Source organism: Oryzias latipes, chromosome 23, assembly GCF_002234675.1.
Source record: "Oryzias latipes chromosome 23, ASM223467v1".
In the NCBI taxonomy this organism is placed as follows: domain Eukaryota; kingdom Metazoa; phylum Chordata; class Actinopteri; order Beloniformes; family Adrianichthyidae; genus Oryzias; species Oryzias latipes.
Genome location: NC_019881.2, coordinates 15,352,858 through 15,369,463, shown reverse-complemented (window position 1 = coordinate 15,369,463; position 16,606 = coordinate 15,352,858). Strand labels below are relative to the sequence as shown.

Here is a 16,606-nt window from a genome sequence, read left to right as displayed (position 1 = left end):
TTTCAGAAAAATTATAAAATGTGAGCATCACAATAGGACAGAATCAACATCCTCTCAGAAATATGATATACAATGTTACGTTTCAAAAAGTTTTTTTAAAATAGTTGTTTAGGATACATACTATAGATTAATCTATAGTATGACCTATAGGACTGATGCTGATGGCGATGAGGCCCTTTAATGTTTTTTACTTTAAAAGACAGAATGCAATTTTTTTAGAAAAACATTGCCACTGCATTAAATAAATAAATAATACTAGACACCAGCCTTTAGTGGTTTCTTTATTAATCCTTTTTTATTGGATGCGTGAAAAAACAAACATAACCTAATGTTTATTTGCATGACAATAAAGCATTTTTTACATACATGCATAAAAAAGCAAGGAACACATTTTGGAATTTAAGCTAAATAAACCAAACCAAAACAAAAGAAAATGTTTAATGCATTATTTTAAGCACACTCGTGATCATCCTACATATGTGTAAGTAACATGTCAAAAATGCACGCGCATTATAAAGAAAAGCACATTTAACTTACATTTATGCCTGTAGGGAAAACCTTGAGGACATATTTGTACTGTGTTTTTCCTGTAAGATAAAAGTTTAACAGCATGTGTGAGTGGCATGACACACTTGGTTACCATTGTATTGAAGTTCCCCTTTACAAAAGCAGCTCTGGATTGAATAGATGAATGAGCAGATTTTAGATTTCACACCTAGAGTGCGTTCAGAGTGGTAGACGATCCACTCAGCAGCTTTACCGTTGTTTCTCCATCGATCCCAGGCTATGTGCCATTATGATGGATTGCTGTGTGGGCTGCAGGGAGACCAGCACTGAGCCCGCCGTATTGACGAGGCTCCAATTCCCCTCTCCTTTTCTTGTTAAATACCTCTCTCCCAAGTTAATGAACTGAAGGCAGGGAGGGCTGCAGGAAAAAGGGAAGGATTCCTGATAGTCTCTAGTGTTTAAATGTTTACTCTGCTAAAAGATAAGCAAATGAAGTTAATTTGTTTTGATTTTATCCAAATTAAATGGTGACAAAATTGTTTTTGCATTCATGCAAACATGACACAAGTGATCTGAAATAATAATAAAAAAAATCTATAAAAAAAATCATATTTTTTGTGGTTTTGCTTTTCCAATTTGTCCAAGAAAAATACAAAATAAAAAGACAATTTAATTCTAGTCACACCATTTTACTCTACTATCATTCAGAAAAGCATATTGATGATCATATTTGTAGTCCCAGATATATTTTATAACTTTTAGGGAATGCTGCAAAGTGAAATCAGACAAAAAAAAAGAAAAATGCAACCTCATTCATCAGTAACATGACATCTGCCGTTCCAAACAGCATCAGTGACCCACTGCACAGACAAAGAAAAGGTTACGTTAAACTAAAAAAAACAAAACAGTTTTTTTAAAGTGATGCTGTAGGTATGAGTGTTAACCTCTACAGTTATTACATGACGAGTGTATTTCTTTTGCCTTTTTTTTAACTTGAAAAGAAAGTCTTGATTATCTGATTAACTAACTGCTTGCAGTAGTGTTTGTCACCAACCCGTTAGTCACTGCAGTGCACAGTCACATATAATCTTCACATCCAGAGCTTTAAAGATGCATCTTTGTCAACGTCCTACTACAGTGTCTTCTATCAAATCAGGCAGGAGACACACAGAGGACAAACTTTCCAACACATTCTCACATCTCAGGTCTAAAACAAGAATTTATTTCAACTTTAGGGGGCTCTATTTCTAACCTTGCAAACACAATTTAATTTAATGCAACCAGAAATGCTTGTGTTTTTAACTCCAGGTGATGGAATCTGTGTCCTGTTTGTATGGTTACACCGTGGTGATCTTCTTATCCTTGGTGGCCTGTTTGATGGCGGCCTGCTCGCAGATAATCTCCTTCAGCCTCTGCAGCCGGGTGTTTTGAGTGCTCAAGTCCCCGACGCCTGTCTGACTGCGGTGGAGCAAGGACAAGGCGTTGATGTACTCCAGCTCCGTGTAGCGAACACCTTGGTCCACCACCAGGTTCAGCAGCTCGTCTGCAGTGTTGTACAGCATCTCATAGTACTGCCTGAAGGGAGAAAGGGAAATAAAAAGAGGAAAGAAAATACGTCAATGAACATAGCAGAGAGAAAAAAATAAAGCGATAGGATAAGGACATTGTCGGTTTCCATTTTTTAATCAAAGGGAACAAATAAGGTTAAAAAACAAAACAGCAACCAACATCCCTATAAATAAATTCAAAGACCTCACCCTTCTGCTTCTGGGAGTTGAGGGTAAATTAAGTGGCTACAAACAACCAAGATTATTCTAATGAACGCTTGTTGACAGAGCCAAAGGAGGAAAAAGATATGTGTAGAATTAATAGGGCTTTAATTAGTATATAATGCCCCAACGGGCTATGGAAGAGGGCATAAAGCACATACTGATAAGGCAGAGGCAACAAAGGGACTGTAAGAATTTATGGAGAACGCACAATTCAACCTGCTGACGGTCACAAAATGCATTTTTTATATACACTGGCAAGAAAAGAAAAAAAAAGTTATGGAAATAAGGCAGCTGGGATAGGCCTCAGCAGTGGTAGAGAAAATGGATAAACTGCTATTTTCATAACAGCGGCGAAGCAAAAAGAAGAAAAGGAAAAAAATCAGGAGTTCTAACATGTTTGAGTTTTATTTGATATTATTTTGGCATCCTTAAGTTACCTTAATGATCATTGAGAGTTGCTATACAAACATCTCTGACCTTACCCACAGAGCAAATACAAATGAAGAGTTCCTTCTGCTCTCTTTTTTGAGTATATGTGTGTACAACATTCAAGGCTAAAATAAGCATTAAAGCTTTCCCGTTTCACTTCCTCCACTTCCATTAATCGGTGGACTTTAGCCAATTGACTCATTATATGATCTAAAAGGCAAAGCACAGAAAAGCCCCAAAACAAGCCAATTTCTTTTCCACAAAAGCAGTTGAGAACAGCTTTTGTCCATGCTCAGTTCTGAACCAGTCCTGTTCTGAATAAACAAACACCCCAATTCCTAACAGCAAAGGAAAATGCTTTATTTTAAGTTATAGAACAGAGTTAAAAGAGGGTTAAAACAGAATCTATTCAGGTTAAAAGTCAACTATTATTGCTCTATCATAACTTTTATCAAAAAGTCTTTGTGATTGTGCGTTTAGGGCATTCTGCATTCAAAACTCTCGCATTGCGACGCAAGTTTTTACGACCATATTTGCGTTGTACGTGCAAAACGTGCGGCCATTGAACGCGCACTGCAACTCAAACCAGGTCCAACTTTGAGCAAACAGGGACTCATATTTGGTAGTCACGTTTGGATGGGGTCCCTCTAGTGTCACAGAAGTGTCAGCTGTTTGAAAAATTGAGCACGGAGGAGAAATTAAAACTTGTGGGTAAACAGCAGCAGCAGCAGCAGCAGCAGAAGACGCCCCTCCCTGCTTGATCCAGTGTGAACACAATGGGTTAAATCCATGTTCTAGAACATACATCAAATGCTTGGCGTGTATGTATCTTTAGACTAAATGAGTGTTTTTCAACCTTTTCAGAGCCACGGCACACTTTAACCTTAAAAAAAATTCCGCGGCACACCAGCATCCAAAAATTAAAAAAACAGGAGAAACTCATAGTCTGTATTGATCTACAGCCCCTGCACAATCTCACATGCATTTTTGAAATAATTGTTACAGAAAAAGCTGGAAACTGCAGCTGTTTTTTTCTAAAAGATGCAATAAAAGTTAAGTTAGAAGATTTAAAAACAGTTTGTGTGTTCGTTAGTTTCAAGACGTTTAACAACAGATCTCCTTTTGCGCTGTCACTCTCACAACCCAATGCATCATGGGAAATGTAGTGCATAAAACGGCCGAATATCGGTTTTCGGAGCTTCATTGTTTTGTTCACTTGTTCCACGGTCTGATACCGGATTCTGTGGAAAGCTACACCGCTAAAGACGAGCTTTAGCTGGTATTTCTGTTAGAACTGACCGACTTTACGAGCTAAATCGGGACAAGGAAGTGAAGACTTTAAGCACTTCTGATTGGTCAGACCGATGACATGTGATTAACCCCCCCAACACGGGACTTTTCCAAAATACAGCCGAAGGTGCAGCTGAATCGCGGTACGTCATTCTTATCAAAATGTCTTTAATAAAATTAAAAAAACGCAAAGAAAAGGTATTTTACGATCTTTTATATTCCTAACTCCTCAGTGTTTTATCAGGGCCTGTTTGGATGAACAGAGAGAGCTAAAATCCTGGAGATGGGAAATGTTTTTAGATCAGTTAATGAGGGCAATTTCCCACGGCACACTTGGCCATCTCCCACGGCACACTAGTGTGCCGCGGCACACTGGTTGAAAAACACTGGACTAAAGTAAGCAGGTTCATTTAAAAAGAAGCATAAAACATGTTTGACTCTTTAAAACTTCACTATGGTTACTTTGACACATCTGTTGTTAACCATAATAAAGAAAATATGCCAATAAAAAAAAGGAAAACTTTTGTAATTTAACAGCCTGTATCCTCTTTCCCAATGAAACTTTTCCAAATAAGACCTAGTAATTAGTTCCAAATCAAACTGATGAATTGGGACTAAAGCGGCCTTCCTTTCTGGATTATCCTATATCAAAATAGCATGATGCACCTGCAGGAGGAGAGCATGTCTCGCCGTCAGCTGGCTTTTAAGAGACTGTTTGTTTTGGTTTCTGCGGACAGCTGGCAATCTGGCCTCTGTTCGGCACAGAAGGGAAAGAAAGTGGTTCCGAAAGAGAGAGAGAAGAAAAAAAATGCGTGTGCGCGTGCACGCCTGTGTTTTCGTCAATCTACCCAAGTGTCTGAATGATGTATGCTGGTGTGTGCCGAAAACATTTTCAAACACTTCATTACCCGAGCAGCTGGAAAGCCATTTGGCAAACAGGCAAAGGGCTGTTAATAAGATTAGAATCTCTCTGCGCCCCACATCAAGCAAGAACCCCTAGTGACACACTGTAACAAACACACACAGTTGTGTTCTCTGTTGGCTAGATTTGCAACTAGTAAACGAAACAATCAATTTTTTCACCCACAAAAGGAGTTTAATTCTGTATGTCTTTTGAGTATTTTACGCTCTCAGCCTCAGTCTGTGCACAAAACCACCCAATAGAAAACTGAATTCTTGCCTAGCATTTTCCACCTGCTAGCAGAAGTTTCATGCACAAAAGCTCAGATGAAACAGCCTTTGTATATTTGTGTGTGTGTGTGTGTGCGCACATCGCCCCGCCTTCTTGGAGCACATTCTATTAAATTTTAATTAGTCCCCCCCCTCCTCGTCCTCATATGCAAAGAGTATTAAGTTAATTTATGGTGCGAGGATGCGGTGCAGGACCGACACATGACAATGGAGCAAGAGTGAAACACGGGGGAAGAAAAAGTGGGAGGAAAAACTGGATTCAGCACAATTCATTTCCCCTCATTTCCAGCGTGTACAGTATTAAAGCCATTACCGTCTGCCTGTGTCAGCGCGTTCGCAGCAACACATTAGTTAGTCAGGGAGAGATGAAGAGGAGGGGAAGAAATAATGAGTGCGTGGATCCACCTCTCCATCAGTCGGAACCAAGGCTTGTTGCCGTCTAAATAAATGCCTCCTTCACCAACAACAAGCCTTTTGCAATGTTTTTGTCTCTTACTTGTTGCACCTGACTGAAATTGTGTAAAAATGTAATTTATTACGAGTTTATGGCTGTATCTTCTGTTTACTCTAAAAGCTGAGCTTAGAGAAGCATTAATAAGCAACTTCTTTTCTTCACTCCGATTATCTTTTGATCTATTTTCAAAGCGTTCCCACTTGTCTTTTATTATGATTCTGCCATTTTGAGGCGAAATAACAAATCTGTATTGTCTTCTAAGACATTTTGCCTCTGGGTTGTGGATGGGACTGTTGGTGCAGAGTAACCCCCCCCCCCCCCTCCCATCACCCATGACAGAGCTCTCTGTTTAGATTCTCTCCCGCTAACTTACAGCCGTACAGTTCTAAGCCAGATGTCAGCTCAGACGGGGAAAACAGAGACCTCCATGGATCAAGTTGTCTACAAATGGACGCATCAGAATGGAGTGGAGCAGGGAGCTTGGGGCCCGGCGGTTGTCTTTGCAATCCCCCTGTCAGACTCTCCCATCACCCTAGTGGACTCTGTGCGTTTCCTCGGCACCACCATCACACAGGACCTCAAGTGGGAGCCATCCATCTGCTCTCTCCTCAAAAAGGCCCAGCAGAGGATGTACTTCCTGCGGCAGTTGAAGAAAGCCCGGCTGCCGGCCCAGATGATGGTGCAGTTCTACACGGCCATCATTGAGTCCATCCTCACCTCCTCCATCACCGTGTGGTACACTAGTGCCACAACCAGGGACATTAACAGGCTACAGCGTATTGCGCGCTCAGCAGAGAAGGTGATCAGCTGCAGCCTCCCATCTGTCCAGGAACTATATGTCTCCAGAACCCGGGGACGTGCAGGCCGGATAGCTGCCGACCCTTCTCACCCTGGACATTACCTACTGAAACTACTCCCTTCAGGCAGGAGGCTAAGGTCCATCAGGACCAGAACCTCCAGACACAAGAACAGTTTCTTTCCCTCTGCAGTCAGACTCTTAAACGCCCTGTAACCCCCCCCCCCCCCCCCCCCCCAGATTTCACTTCAATGTCCAATCAGTCACCAGCCCACTACCTGCACCTTGAACATTCTCAGTTTGCACTGTTTTGTCACTCCTTGCACTACTGACTCTATTTATATTTTTGTTCTGTCCATTGTGTAAAAATTTTGTTGTTTACTGTTCTTCTGTTTTATGTTGCACATTTGTACCGAAACAAATTCCTACTCTGTGTAGCTACACAGAATATGGCAATAAAAACCTCTTGAATCTTGAATCTTTTTTAAACTGCCTTTTTTCATCTGCTCTTTATTGAGCTCCGTCCTGGCCTCCTTTCTTTCCTCTTTTTTTGCCCGATCGATACCAGGTGCATACCTGTTTCCTGTTCTGCAGTTACATCCATGAGGAGTTCAAGGTCCTCGGAATTTCCGTTCACTGCGTCTCAGTCCAGAACAAGGAGCCCAGAATTAGCTAAATAAAAACAGACCCCGTTTTATTTCAATGTTATGTTATGAAAAGCCAGTTCTAAAGTCATGTGGTTCGATTCGGCGCAGAGGATTTACCTGCTTTGATTAACTGGTGTATGTGTTTGTTTTCTTGCATGCACACGAGAAACAAGTTCTTTTTTTTTTACTTCGACGTCCCTTTAAAGCTCTTGATTCACAATGATTTGGATAAAGAAACAGAAGCCTAATATTTCTTAATAAATGTCCTCCATCATGAGAAAAATAACGCAGGAACATGTTAGAAACACCCAAGACACAATTTTCATCAAAGTGGGTCTTTAAGATGTGTCAGAATAGCACTTTGGGTAATTGATGTCTGACTCCAATCATCTAAATCTTCAGTTACAAAGCAAAATGTGTATCCTTTAAAAGAAGAAAAAACATGTTTTTTTTCCAAAGACTTTCTTTGATTTAGTGTTTTAAGGAAACATATCACTCAAGTCAAGATACCTCTGTCAACTTTGTTGAATTCACTCGCACGTTTTAAGGTACAGTACACATTTGCAAAATTTATACCTGCCAATGCTAAAGTTAGAACAAACGAAGCAGCAAAAATAAAGATTGGTCTCAGTAAAATATTCAACACTTGAGCAGAACACAAGATAGAAGATTTTCTGCTCACATTGAATAACACATTGTAAAACTGAAAATAAATGAAAACAGTAAAAGGTTATGACAAGTGGAAAACTTTTTAAAATCTTTTCAAGCATCCTTTTAGGTGAAATTAGCAATTAAGGTGAGAAAAAGTGTCATAACTGGTCAGCTTGAACTCTTTTGATAATTATTCCAGCTTTTCTTCATTAGCAGTAATGCCAAACTCCAATGCATCTGGAAGACTGTTGGAAAGCATGAGTAACTATGGCAACTGGAAACCATGAAGTATTTTGCACATGTTAGCTAGTGTGAGCGTCTATCTCTACAAAAATGTTTTCAATATTATTTGATTGACTATTTTAGATGCATTGTGTGAACTCAGATAGTAAAAAAAAAGCGATCTTTATTCAAAAAATGCTAAAGATAATCCACACCGAAGCTGAATTGCATGATTTTTTTTCCACACAAGCAGGCTTTGTGTGCATGTAATCTTGTTCAAAACATTATGTTGCCGCTTTCAAGCTCTCCGTGAAGTCTCCCTTTCTGCTTTTTTTGTCTCCATCTCCCTCTGGAGCACTGCATTTGTCTCTCCTCTGGTAATGAGGAAAGGTCTGCAGAGACTCCGACTGAAGCTTCATCAGCAAAGACCGGCCTCATCACGCTACACCTCACAGATAAGAACACGCACGTACATACACTGCAGCTGGCCTCATCAGCACCATCACTCACGAGGTGCACACCCATAAACACATAAACATTGGCTTCATCAGCAAAGACCGGCATCATCACGCTGCGTCTAACTCATGCAACGCAGAAGACAGGAGCAGGAAGAGGAGAGAATTTCAATTTACGAGAGGCATTGCAGGTGAGTGGATGGTCGTTAAAATGGGAAGAAGGAAAAGGAAAAAGGATTGAGAGAGGAAGGAGAGATGAAGTACGAAACACAAGGTGACAGGACGGGAGAAACAAGTGACAGTGCACTGCAACGCAGCCTAAATACAAACACTTTTATCTGTTGACACCTGCTGACATGGCCGTCAACTGTACTTATTACCACATTCTCAGAGGACGCTGCAGCAGCCTGCCACCTTGACACCCAGCAACACAATGAAAAGACATTTTATTTGCTGGCATTCTGGATCACAGAAATGCACAAAGCGGGGTGGCATGCTTTGGAAAAACACAAAAGACACACAACATCACGAAAAATACAGTAACTCTTCGGGGGAAATGAAACGGGTGCAACAAACTGAACTGTGGTGGTTTGGTAACATTTGGGCTAAAGTGCAAAACTCAAAAGGTGCGACTCTGGGTAAAAAACAACAAAAAAACAGCTTCTGCAGAAGACAGGACTTTCATAATGATGAATGAGAATGCATTATTTTTACTTTTGCTGGAGGCCATTTAACAAACCGTTGGACGCAAACATACTTCAAATGTTAAATGAACCTTCAAAAGCAGCAAATATAATGCAGATGTGTTATTCATGGCTTTTAAAAAAATTAAAAACATATGCCAAAAGAAACAAGCCTAAAGGAAAAATTACCTTCAGCCAAGTGCAGTTCAGAAAACAACCTCTAAGGGCTTGTTATACAAGGGAAGCAGATATTTTTTTCACAAAGATCATCAAACGGCAAATGCCAAAGCAAGAAAAGACCACAAAAATGATTTAAAACCTCCTTATTTAGCTCTGCTGCTATCGAATATTCATAAAAACTTCACAGGGGATCAAGTTTTGATTTAAAACTCATTTCATACAAAACATCTAATAAATCTGGTGTGGCCTTTTGATTGATAAGTAACTGTCAAATTGTGTACTATACAAGATTTGCTCCAATAGCTTTTTTCCCCAGATGATTATTATTTTTTAGAAAATTGGAGTTTAAAGTCTAAGATTGCAATGACAAGACATAAATTAAAAGTTTTAAACTAGATTTTGGATGATCAGATTTGACATTTCTTTCATCTTCTATAGGTCATGCGTCATTAGTGTAAAAGAAAAAAAACAAAAAAACTTATGACACTGGACTTAATGTTTATGTGACCTAAAGAAAACAGAAAAATGATTGTTCATCTGTAAAACTGGTTTTATCATAGTTTTTAAGTCCTTTAAAGAAACAAACAAAACTTCCATCAGTTTAAAGTGTTTATCAGTTCTTGTGTAACTGAAATCTAAAATGTACAAGCACAAAATGGTAGCTAATGGATCCAAACATCTATTTAAAGCTACTAAATCTGTTGCCAGGCAAAGCCCAACATTTTCTTTCAAGGTTGCAGTGGTTGATTGCTGGGCAACTCTAAATAAGAGTCTGTTGTCATGTGTACTCATTATTACCTCTGGTAGTCTGTTGGAAATAAAAAACTCATTAATAAATACCAAAGTTGATCTCATTTCTGTCAAAAAAAACAGAGTTCAGAGCAGCTGGGGATTTGGATGGACACAACAGACAATGACAGATGATGAGTGGAGTGACAAGGCTGAAAGTGTTGTAAATACAACCAATTACACACATTTATAAATATTAATGCAACTTTGCAGTGATGTCCAGGTCTGCAGAGTCTGCCCAAGAACAGATGGTGTGTGTGGGTGTGTCTCTGTGTGTAAGTGTTTAGGTGATTGTGTTTGACCTTGACTTATAAGCGGATTTTGCTGCCAAACTTCTGACTGAGAGGTTAGAGACCGCTGCAGGACAATACTAAAGCACATGCTCGAACAGAAACACACACACATTTTTGTCATATGCTGCAAGAATGAAAACTCACCAAGTGTGGGTTTTATTATTGTTTTCCAGTGGAAGAACAAGAATTCAACCACAAAGGGGCACTGTTTCCCCATTTATGTGCGCAGTCTTTGGGACATGATTAGAGTGGACAACAGTGAGTGTATATGCTTGTATGTAGGTGTGTGTCATTATTACTGCCATGTTGTTCAATGGCCCTCGCTATCACTTTATCTTATATTAATGTTTGTTAGAGGCTTTTTCTGAGTTCTCCTCCTGTTCTATAAAAGCATATAGGTGAGGTCAAAGACACACATACATTAACGCACACATACAGCACAAAAAGATATAGGGTACACAGGAAGCATCTGCAGTCTTCTCAGCAAAGCAGGCGTCCTGCTGTGATCACTGCCTTGCCTCATTTCTGTCTTGCTTCTTCACCAGAGGTGGTAATAATTCAGCTTTTATTACTAGCTTTTATCTCGCTGCTGTTTTTGTCAAATAGTATTCGATTTTAAGTTAAACAATTTGAACACTGACGAATCAGGGACTTGGATTTGGTAGTCACATATGGATGACGTCCCCTTTATTTGACTGAAGTGCCAAATGGCAGAAAATTGATCACAGAGGAGAAATTAATAATTGTGGTTTGCGCCAGGCCGAAATTACATGGCACCAAGTCTTTCACATATTGGAATAGAGCTGTGAAAGAAAAGGCCTGGAGCAAGATTTTCACCGCCTTGACATTTTGCACCAAGTCCCCTTCCATGCATTAGTATCGGGTCTCGACAGTCCAGAGTGAACACCAAATGCCAAAAGCGCGTTCAGGACTCTGTGTTCAGCGTGTTCTTGAACACATGCCCAGTGTGTACGCAGCATAACATGTGACCAGTGTGTCACAAAGGCACTTAGAGTCCTCAGTCACCCCGGAGGAACAATTTTAGAATCAACTTACGATAGATGTTTTTGATCTGGGGTAACCATGCAAGGAGAATGTGCATTCTCCAGACAGAAAGGACTCAACAGCATTAACACTTCAAAGGTAGTCACCAAAACGGTTTTACTGAACTGGGTGGGTTTGGACCACAAATGTTCTGCAATCTGGATTTAGTTTTTAAAACAAACATTTCAGTTATTAATGACTGAACTTAGTATTTCACTTCAGGCTGTGCTTTATAGACGGCTACGTTTCTAAGGAAAGCAGGTGTGAACATGAATATTCATGTCCTGCATATAAATATGCCGCAGAAATGTCCTGATTACCTTGGCTTACTCTCTGTGCATGGGTGAAAATAGGGATCCACAGCAGACAAGGGTGAATCAGTGTGGTTGTGTGCGTGTGCGCTAGTAAGAGTCGGTGTGTGTTTTGAAGCCGGAGGCCGGCCAATCCAGAAAGCCATGAATCTGTAAACAATGTGCTCTGCAATTCCCAATCAACACCTCCACACCACCCACGCCTTGTAATCAGAGAGTGGGAGAAAGGGAGGAAAGACACAAAAGCCATCACCGCTATTTCTCCATAATCAAAGTTGACAGAGGACAGAAATACCATGCTAATCAAAAGTGGTCCACATCCAGTACAGCTCAGGTCATTTTAGCTTACTTCTCTGTCCTCCTTTCTTTCAATGACTTTGGTTTCCCAGACCACAAATAATAAACACCAAACTACATGTTCACACATTTTTATGCCTTTTACCGTCATCCACAATATTACTTTGAGTAAAGTATGTTTTCTTTGAAGTACTATACTTCACAGCACTGTAAATGATATCTATTACTCAGCATAGAAACAGTCACAGGAATCCAGAGGACAAATATCAAATTTCCAAACAAATGTGGGCCATAGACTTTTGTAAAGACCAATGGAGAAGCAGGAGCAGCATGGGATAGTCCTGAGTCGCCTTCATTTTAGGTTTAGGATCAGGATTGTCTCTGGTTGTCAGATCTAAGTCACTTTTATGGGTTTGAGGAGGGAGAAAAACAACAAGTAGGATTAACTATTGACTGATAATTTACTTTTTTGTAGATCTAAACAATCTTAAACAGCCAATTTGTTGAGGAAGATTTGCTCAATGAGGTGAGGTTTAGGATTTTACAATATTCATCAATATTAACATTCATCAATTTCTGGAGGAAATGCTAAAGAACAATGATTTTCTGAGCTTTCTGAAGAAAGTCCTATTAGGATTAATTTGTGTTAATAAGCTGCAGAATTTTGTAATATCACTGTCTCTGATTCTTGCTTCCACTGAGAACATTGGCCGCATGATTGGAGTTCAGGTCTGGGTATATGACTTTATTCTGTTACAACTCTACATTTTAGAGCAGGAAGGCAGACTGCTGCTGTCCTGACTCAGTTTTTCTAGTCTGTTTGGTGATTTTTAGTTTCTTATTTATGTCCAACCTTTATTTTGGTATGAATGTTGGAATTTTTCCTAAAAATATGTTACTATTAACAGAAATAACAATTACATGGTTGGTTAACAACGTGGCAAACACATTAAAACTGAATCTGTACAAAAATACATTTTTTTCAGCTTTACTATAGTCTTTAGGTTTCTTTAAGTTCTGGTAGAACGTAAACATTTGTGATCCTGACAAAGTAAGGTGCAGGAAATGACAAAAAAAAAGCTTGGCAACACAGTTCTGAGAACAAAGAACTGCTTTTTGCAGAATTGTGGGTTTTTTAGACATTATAGACATAAAACATAAGAAATTATTGCAGAAAATGAATGCGGAAAACACAAGAAATAACAAAAAATGATAGTTTTTAGATGGTATCAGTTTAGATGAACATTAATAGAGTTTATTTGTAGTGTCTGAGGTGTAATCACCCACAAAGCTGATTGCAAGATGATCATAAGACCATTTTACAGCAAAGATTTATTTTTTATGTCAGAAAAAGGACAGATAATATATCCAAAAAGCAGCATAGAAGTGTTCAACCAAGCTTATTTGGATTTTTACTTTCACTTAAATGATAAAAACTTTGGTAAAAAGACGCGCTAAACTGCTTCTAATTGACTAAAGCTTTTTAGATTCAGTTGTGACTTTTCTGTTGAGAGTCTTTTATTTTCTAAACAAAGGATTAGTTGGACACTGCAGCAGAAAACTAAAGTGCTGAGTCAGCCATAAACCTTTGAACACATCGCAGGGTGAGGGTGTGTACAGCTTGACACGTACTAACTGCAGTACATCTGGCTGCAGCTTTCATTAAAGGAAAATAAAATAATCAGCTTGCCAAAGGCTCTGGCATTAAAATATTATCCAAGGGATCTACTGCAGCGTTGAGATATGATCTGCCATTGCTGAGGGAAAAATAAACCCAGTAACAGAGTTAAAGTTGAGCTGAGGATGCAGGAAACATAAAAAAATATATACAGTCAAGTACTTTCTATTATACTATGTCAGGGGTCTGCAACCTTTATCCATAAAAAAGCCATTTGGTCCAGTTCTTAGTGACCAAAAACCAGTGAGAAGCGCAAAGCTCCAGTTTGTTGTTTAGAAAAAAACACTTTATTTATATGTTTGTGTGCCCATTAAGCATTTCATTTACACAATGTACCTTTTAAAAACTTACATAGTTATAATAGTGCTATACTTTTCTGTATAAAACAGGTTATTTAATACTATCTATTTTAGAAACAAGTTCCTTTCAAAATAAGATATATAAAATTAACCTTAATTAAAAAAATGCAAGAAAGTCAAACGGGGAATTTTGTAACATTATGACTTTGGTGCGGCGTCATCCTTTTTTACATTTACTATTGCATATAAACAAGACAATAATAGTGTAGAATCAAATTTTCAAAAAAATCTATACATGTAAATGCATTAAAATACCTTAAGATCTTTGCCTCTGAACAGCAACGAAACACTGTGGTGCAACGGAAGAGAAAATGTCCTTTAAATCTATTCCAATAAAGAACAGCTCTGACAGTAAATGAAACCTTTTGCCATCAGGTTTGAATTTACGAGGAGTCATAAAGCACAGGCTCTTGATTTTAGTCAATTGTCAGTGGAGGTACAAAATAATATATGTTCAATCTAAATTAAAATGTTTTCATGGGCAGTGTGGGGCTTGTTTGAATTTATAGATAACTATCAGAGTTAAATCAGCTGAAACGTATATATTTTAAAACTTTTTTTAGATCCTAAAATTTGCTGACAAGTAAATAGAAAAAACATTTCTACAAAGAGATCAAGGAGAAATCTGTTTGATCATTTACATCCTTTGCAATGAAAAGCAATTCAATAGGGTATCCTATGAAAAGTACTAAAAGTTTCTTTGGCAGGCTAACAACTTGCTCTATTAAAGCATTCAATCGTGTGACATGCCTGATGTGAACACAGCCTACTGGGCATTTGATTGTTTTGGGGGTTTTGAGGAGTTGGCAAAGGGTTTAGCTGGGACCCCAAATCAAATTTAGCAAAAGGGTCCCATAAAACCTTGGAGCTGGCCTAACACAAGCCAGTGCAGAACCGATGCCTTTAGCATGCTGCCCAAGTTCCTGCTCAGTAATTTAAAGAGTTTTCAATTAGCACCAGCTGCCACTTAAACATGTGACTCATTTAAAACCAGCTGTCTACCTTAAAAGAGCTGTAATTATTTCATGGTTTAATAATTACAATTATTGAGCTGTAGCTTGCCACGCATATAGTTACAATCACACATGAGTCTCCAAGATTATGAATACTTGTGCTGTGCTGGGAAATTGCTTTTTGTGTGATTAATTGACCTTAGGGCATAAAACACACAGGCAAAATAAAAGCAAAAAAAACAGAAAAAAGGAGGTCCTTATTACATGGTAACCCCTGGTGGCAGCTATGTAGCGCCCTTTGTACAATAAAAGTTCTGTAAAAGTGTTAAAATATTTCTATGCATAATCCAAGAGTCTGTTTTTTTTGCATAAGCTAAATTGTCATAAAATACATGCTGCTAAATGACTTAAATTTTCAAGGATGGATCAGGATTTAGATTTGGAAAAAATGCTGTCATTTTTAAACCAGTTAGCTCACTCATACAAACACTATCTAAATCATTCTACTTTACTTAGTACATAGAAAAATGAGATCCTTCAAAACCATCCTGAAGGCGTTTTTCAACCTTTTGAACCAGAAGGACTGTTACAGGTGGGTTGTTTTGCCCTCAAACAAAGAAAGAGGGAAGAGAAATAAAATAAAAAAACACAAACCTGGCAAAGTCAAGGTCGGCCTCTCTTGACATGGTGATGTTGGTGAGGTTCTGCTGGAGGACAAAAATGTTTCTGCACATCTTCTTGATACCAGACTCACTGATCCTCTTAAAGTACTGAGCCCCGTTGATTAAAATACATGAGATCAGGTGGCCAAGTCCTGGAAAAGGAAAAGCAGTCAGGCTATTAACATTTAGATGGATAAACAACACCTGAAACTTCATGTTTCAGGTTTTCAGGGGTCCACTGACCTTCAAAAATATACTGAAACTTGTGCTGCTGCAAGGCGGCCCCCATGGCTTCCTCTATAGCTGAGATGTCCTTGTTCAGTTTGACTACAAGAGGGTCATAATCCATGCTCTCTACGTTAGCCACAATGGCATAATTTCCTTGCTTGGTCAGGGGGATCAGGTAATGGAAACAGTGCACCCTGGAGGAAAAAAAAAAGAAAGAGGGTTGGTGAAATGCAGCGAGTAAAATGACCACAGGAAAAAATGAAATTTTCGTTGTTTTTTTGCTTTCTGTATTTGTTATTGAAACCATATATTTTTTCCTCTAGCTTCAAACACAACACTAATTCACCTTAGCCGTTTATATGGCAGAGTTTTTTTTACCTCTATGATTTTAAGACAAATGTATCTAAAAATATTTCATTTTAGTCTAACTTTAAGATGATCTAGAAATAAAGATAATTGGACTGTTGCAACTCTTAAAGTAGGATATATTTGGGGGAAAAAGTGTATGAATATACCTACTTTGAAAATATAAAACTGAGTTTTAAGCAAAGCACGCTTATTTTAAGCCATAACATTTACAATTACCAGAGGAATATACTGAAATATGACTGTTCATTGTTCATATCAAGATTTCATTTTTGTCTTTAAAAAAACAGAACATCCCTATTTATGTTAAATAATCTGACCAAGACAAACTCGACTGGCTTTATTGGCA

At 38.6% G+C, this 16,606-nt stretch overlaps 1 protein-coding gene across 1 annotated transcript in view; it reads right to left on the bottom strand.

Annotated features, from left to right (window-relative positions):
* Window positions 1–267: 267 nt before the first annotated feature.
* Window positions 268–16,606, bottom strand: part of exoc4 (exocyst complex component 4) — a 137,965-nt gene continuing 121,626 nt past the window's right edge. The window contains exons 18-20 of the mRNA XM_011491137.3: window positions 15,907–16,085; window positions 15,656–15,815; window positions 268–2,082 (exon numbers count right to left, since the gene is read on the bottom strand). Coding sequence (XP_011489439.1) covers window positions 1,845–2,082; window positions 15,656–15,815; window positions 15,907–16,085 — 577 coding nt within the window. The 3' untranslated portion in view covers window positions 268–1,844. The remainder of the gene's footprint in view (window positions 2,083–15,655; window positions 15,816–15,906; window positions 16,086–16,606) is intronic.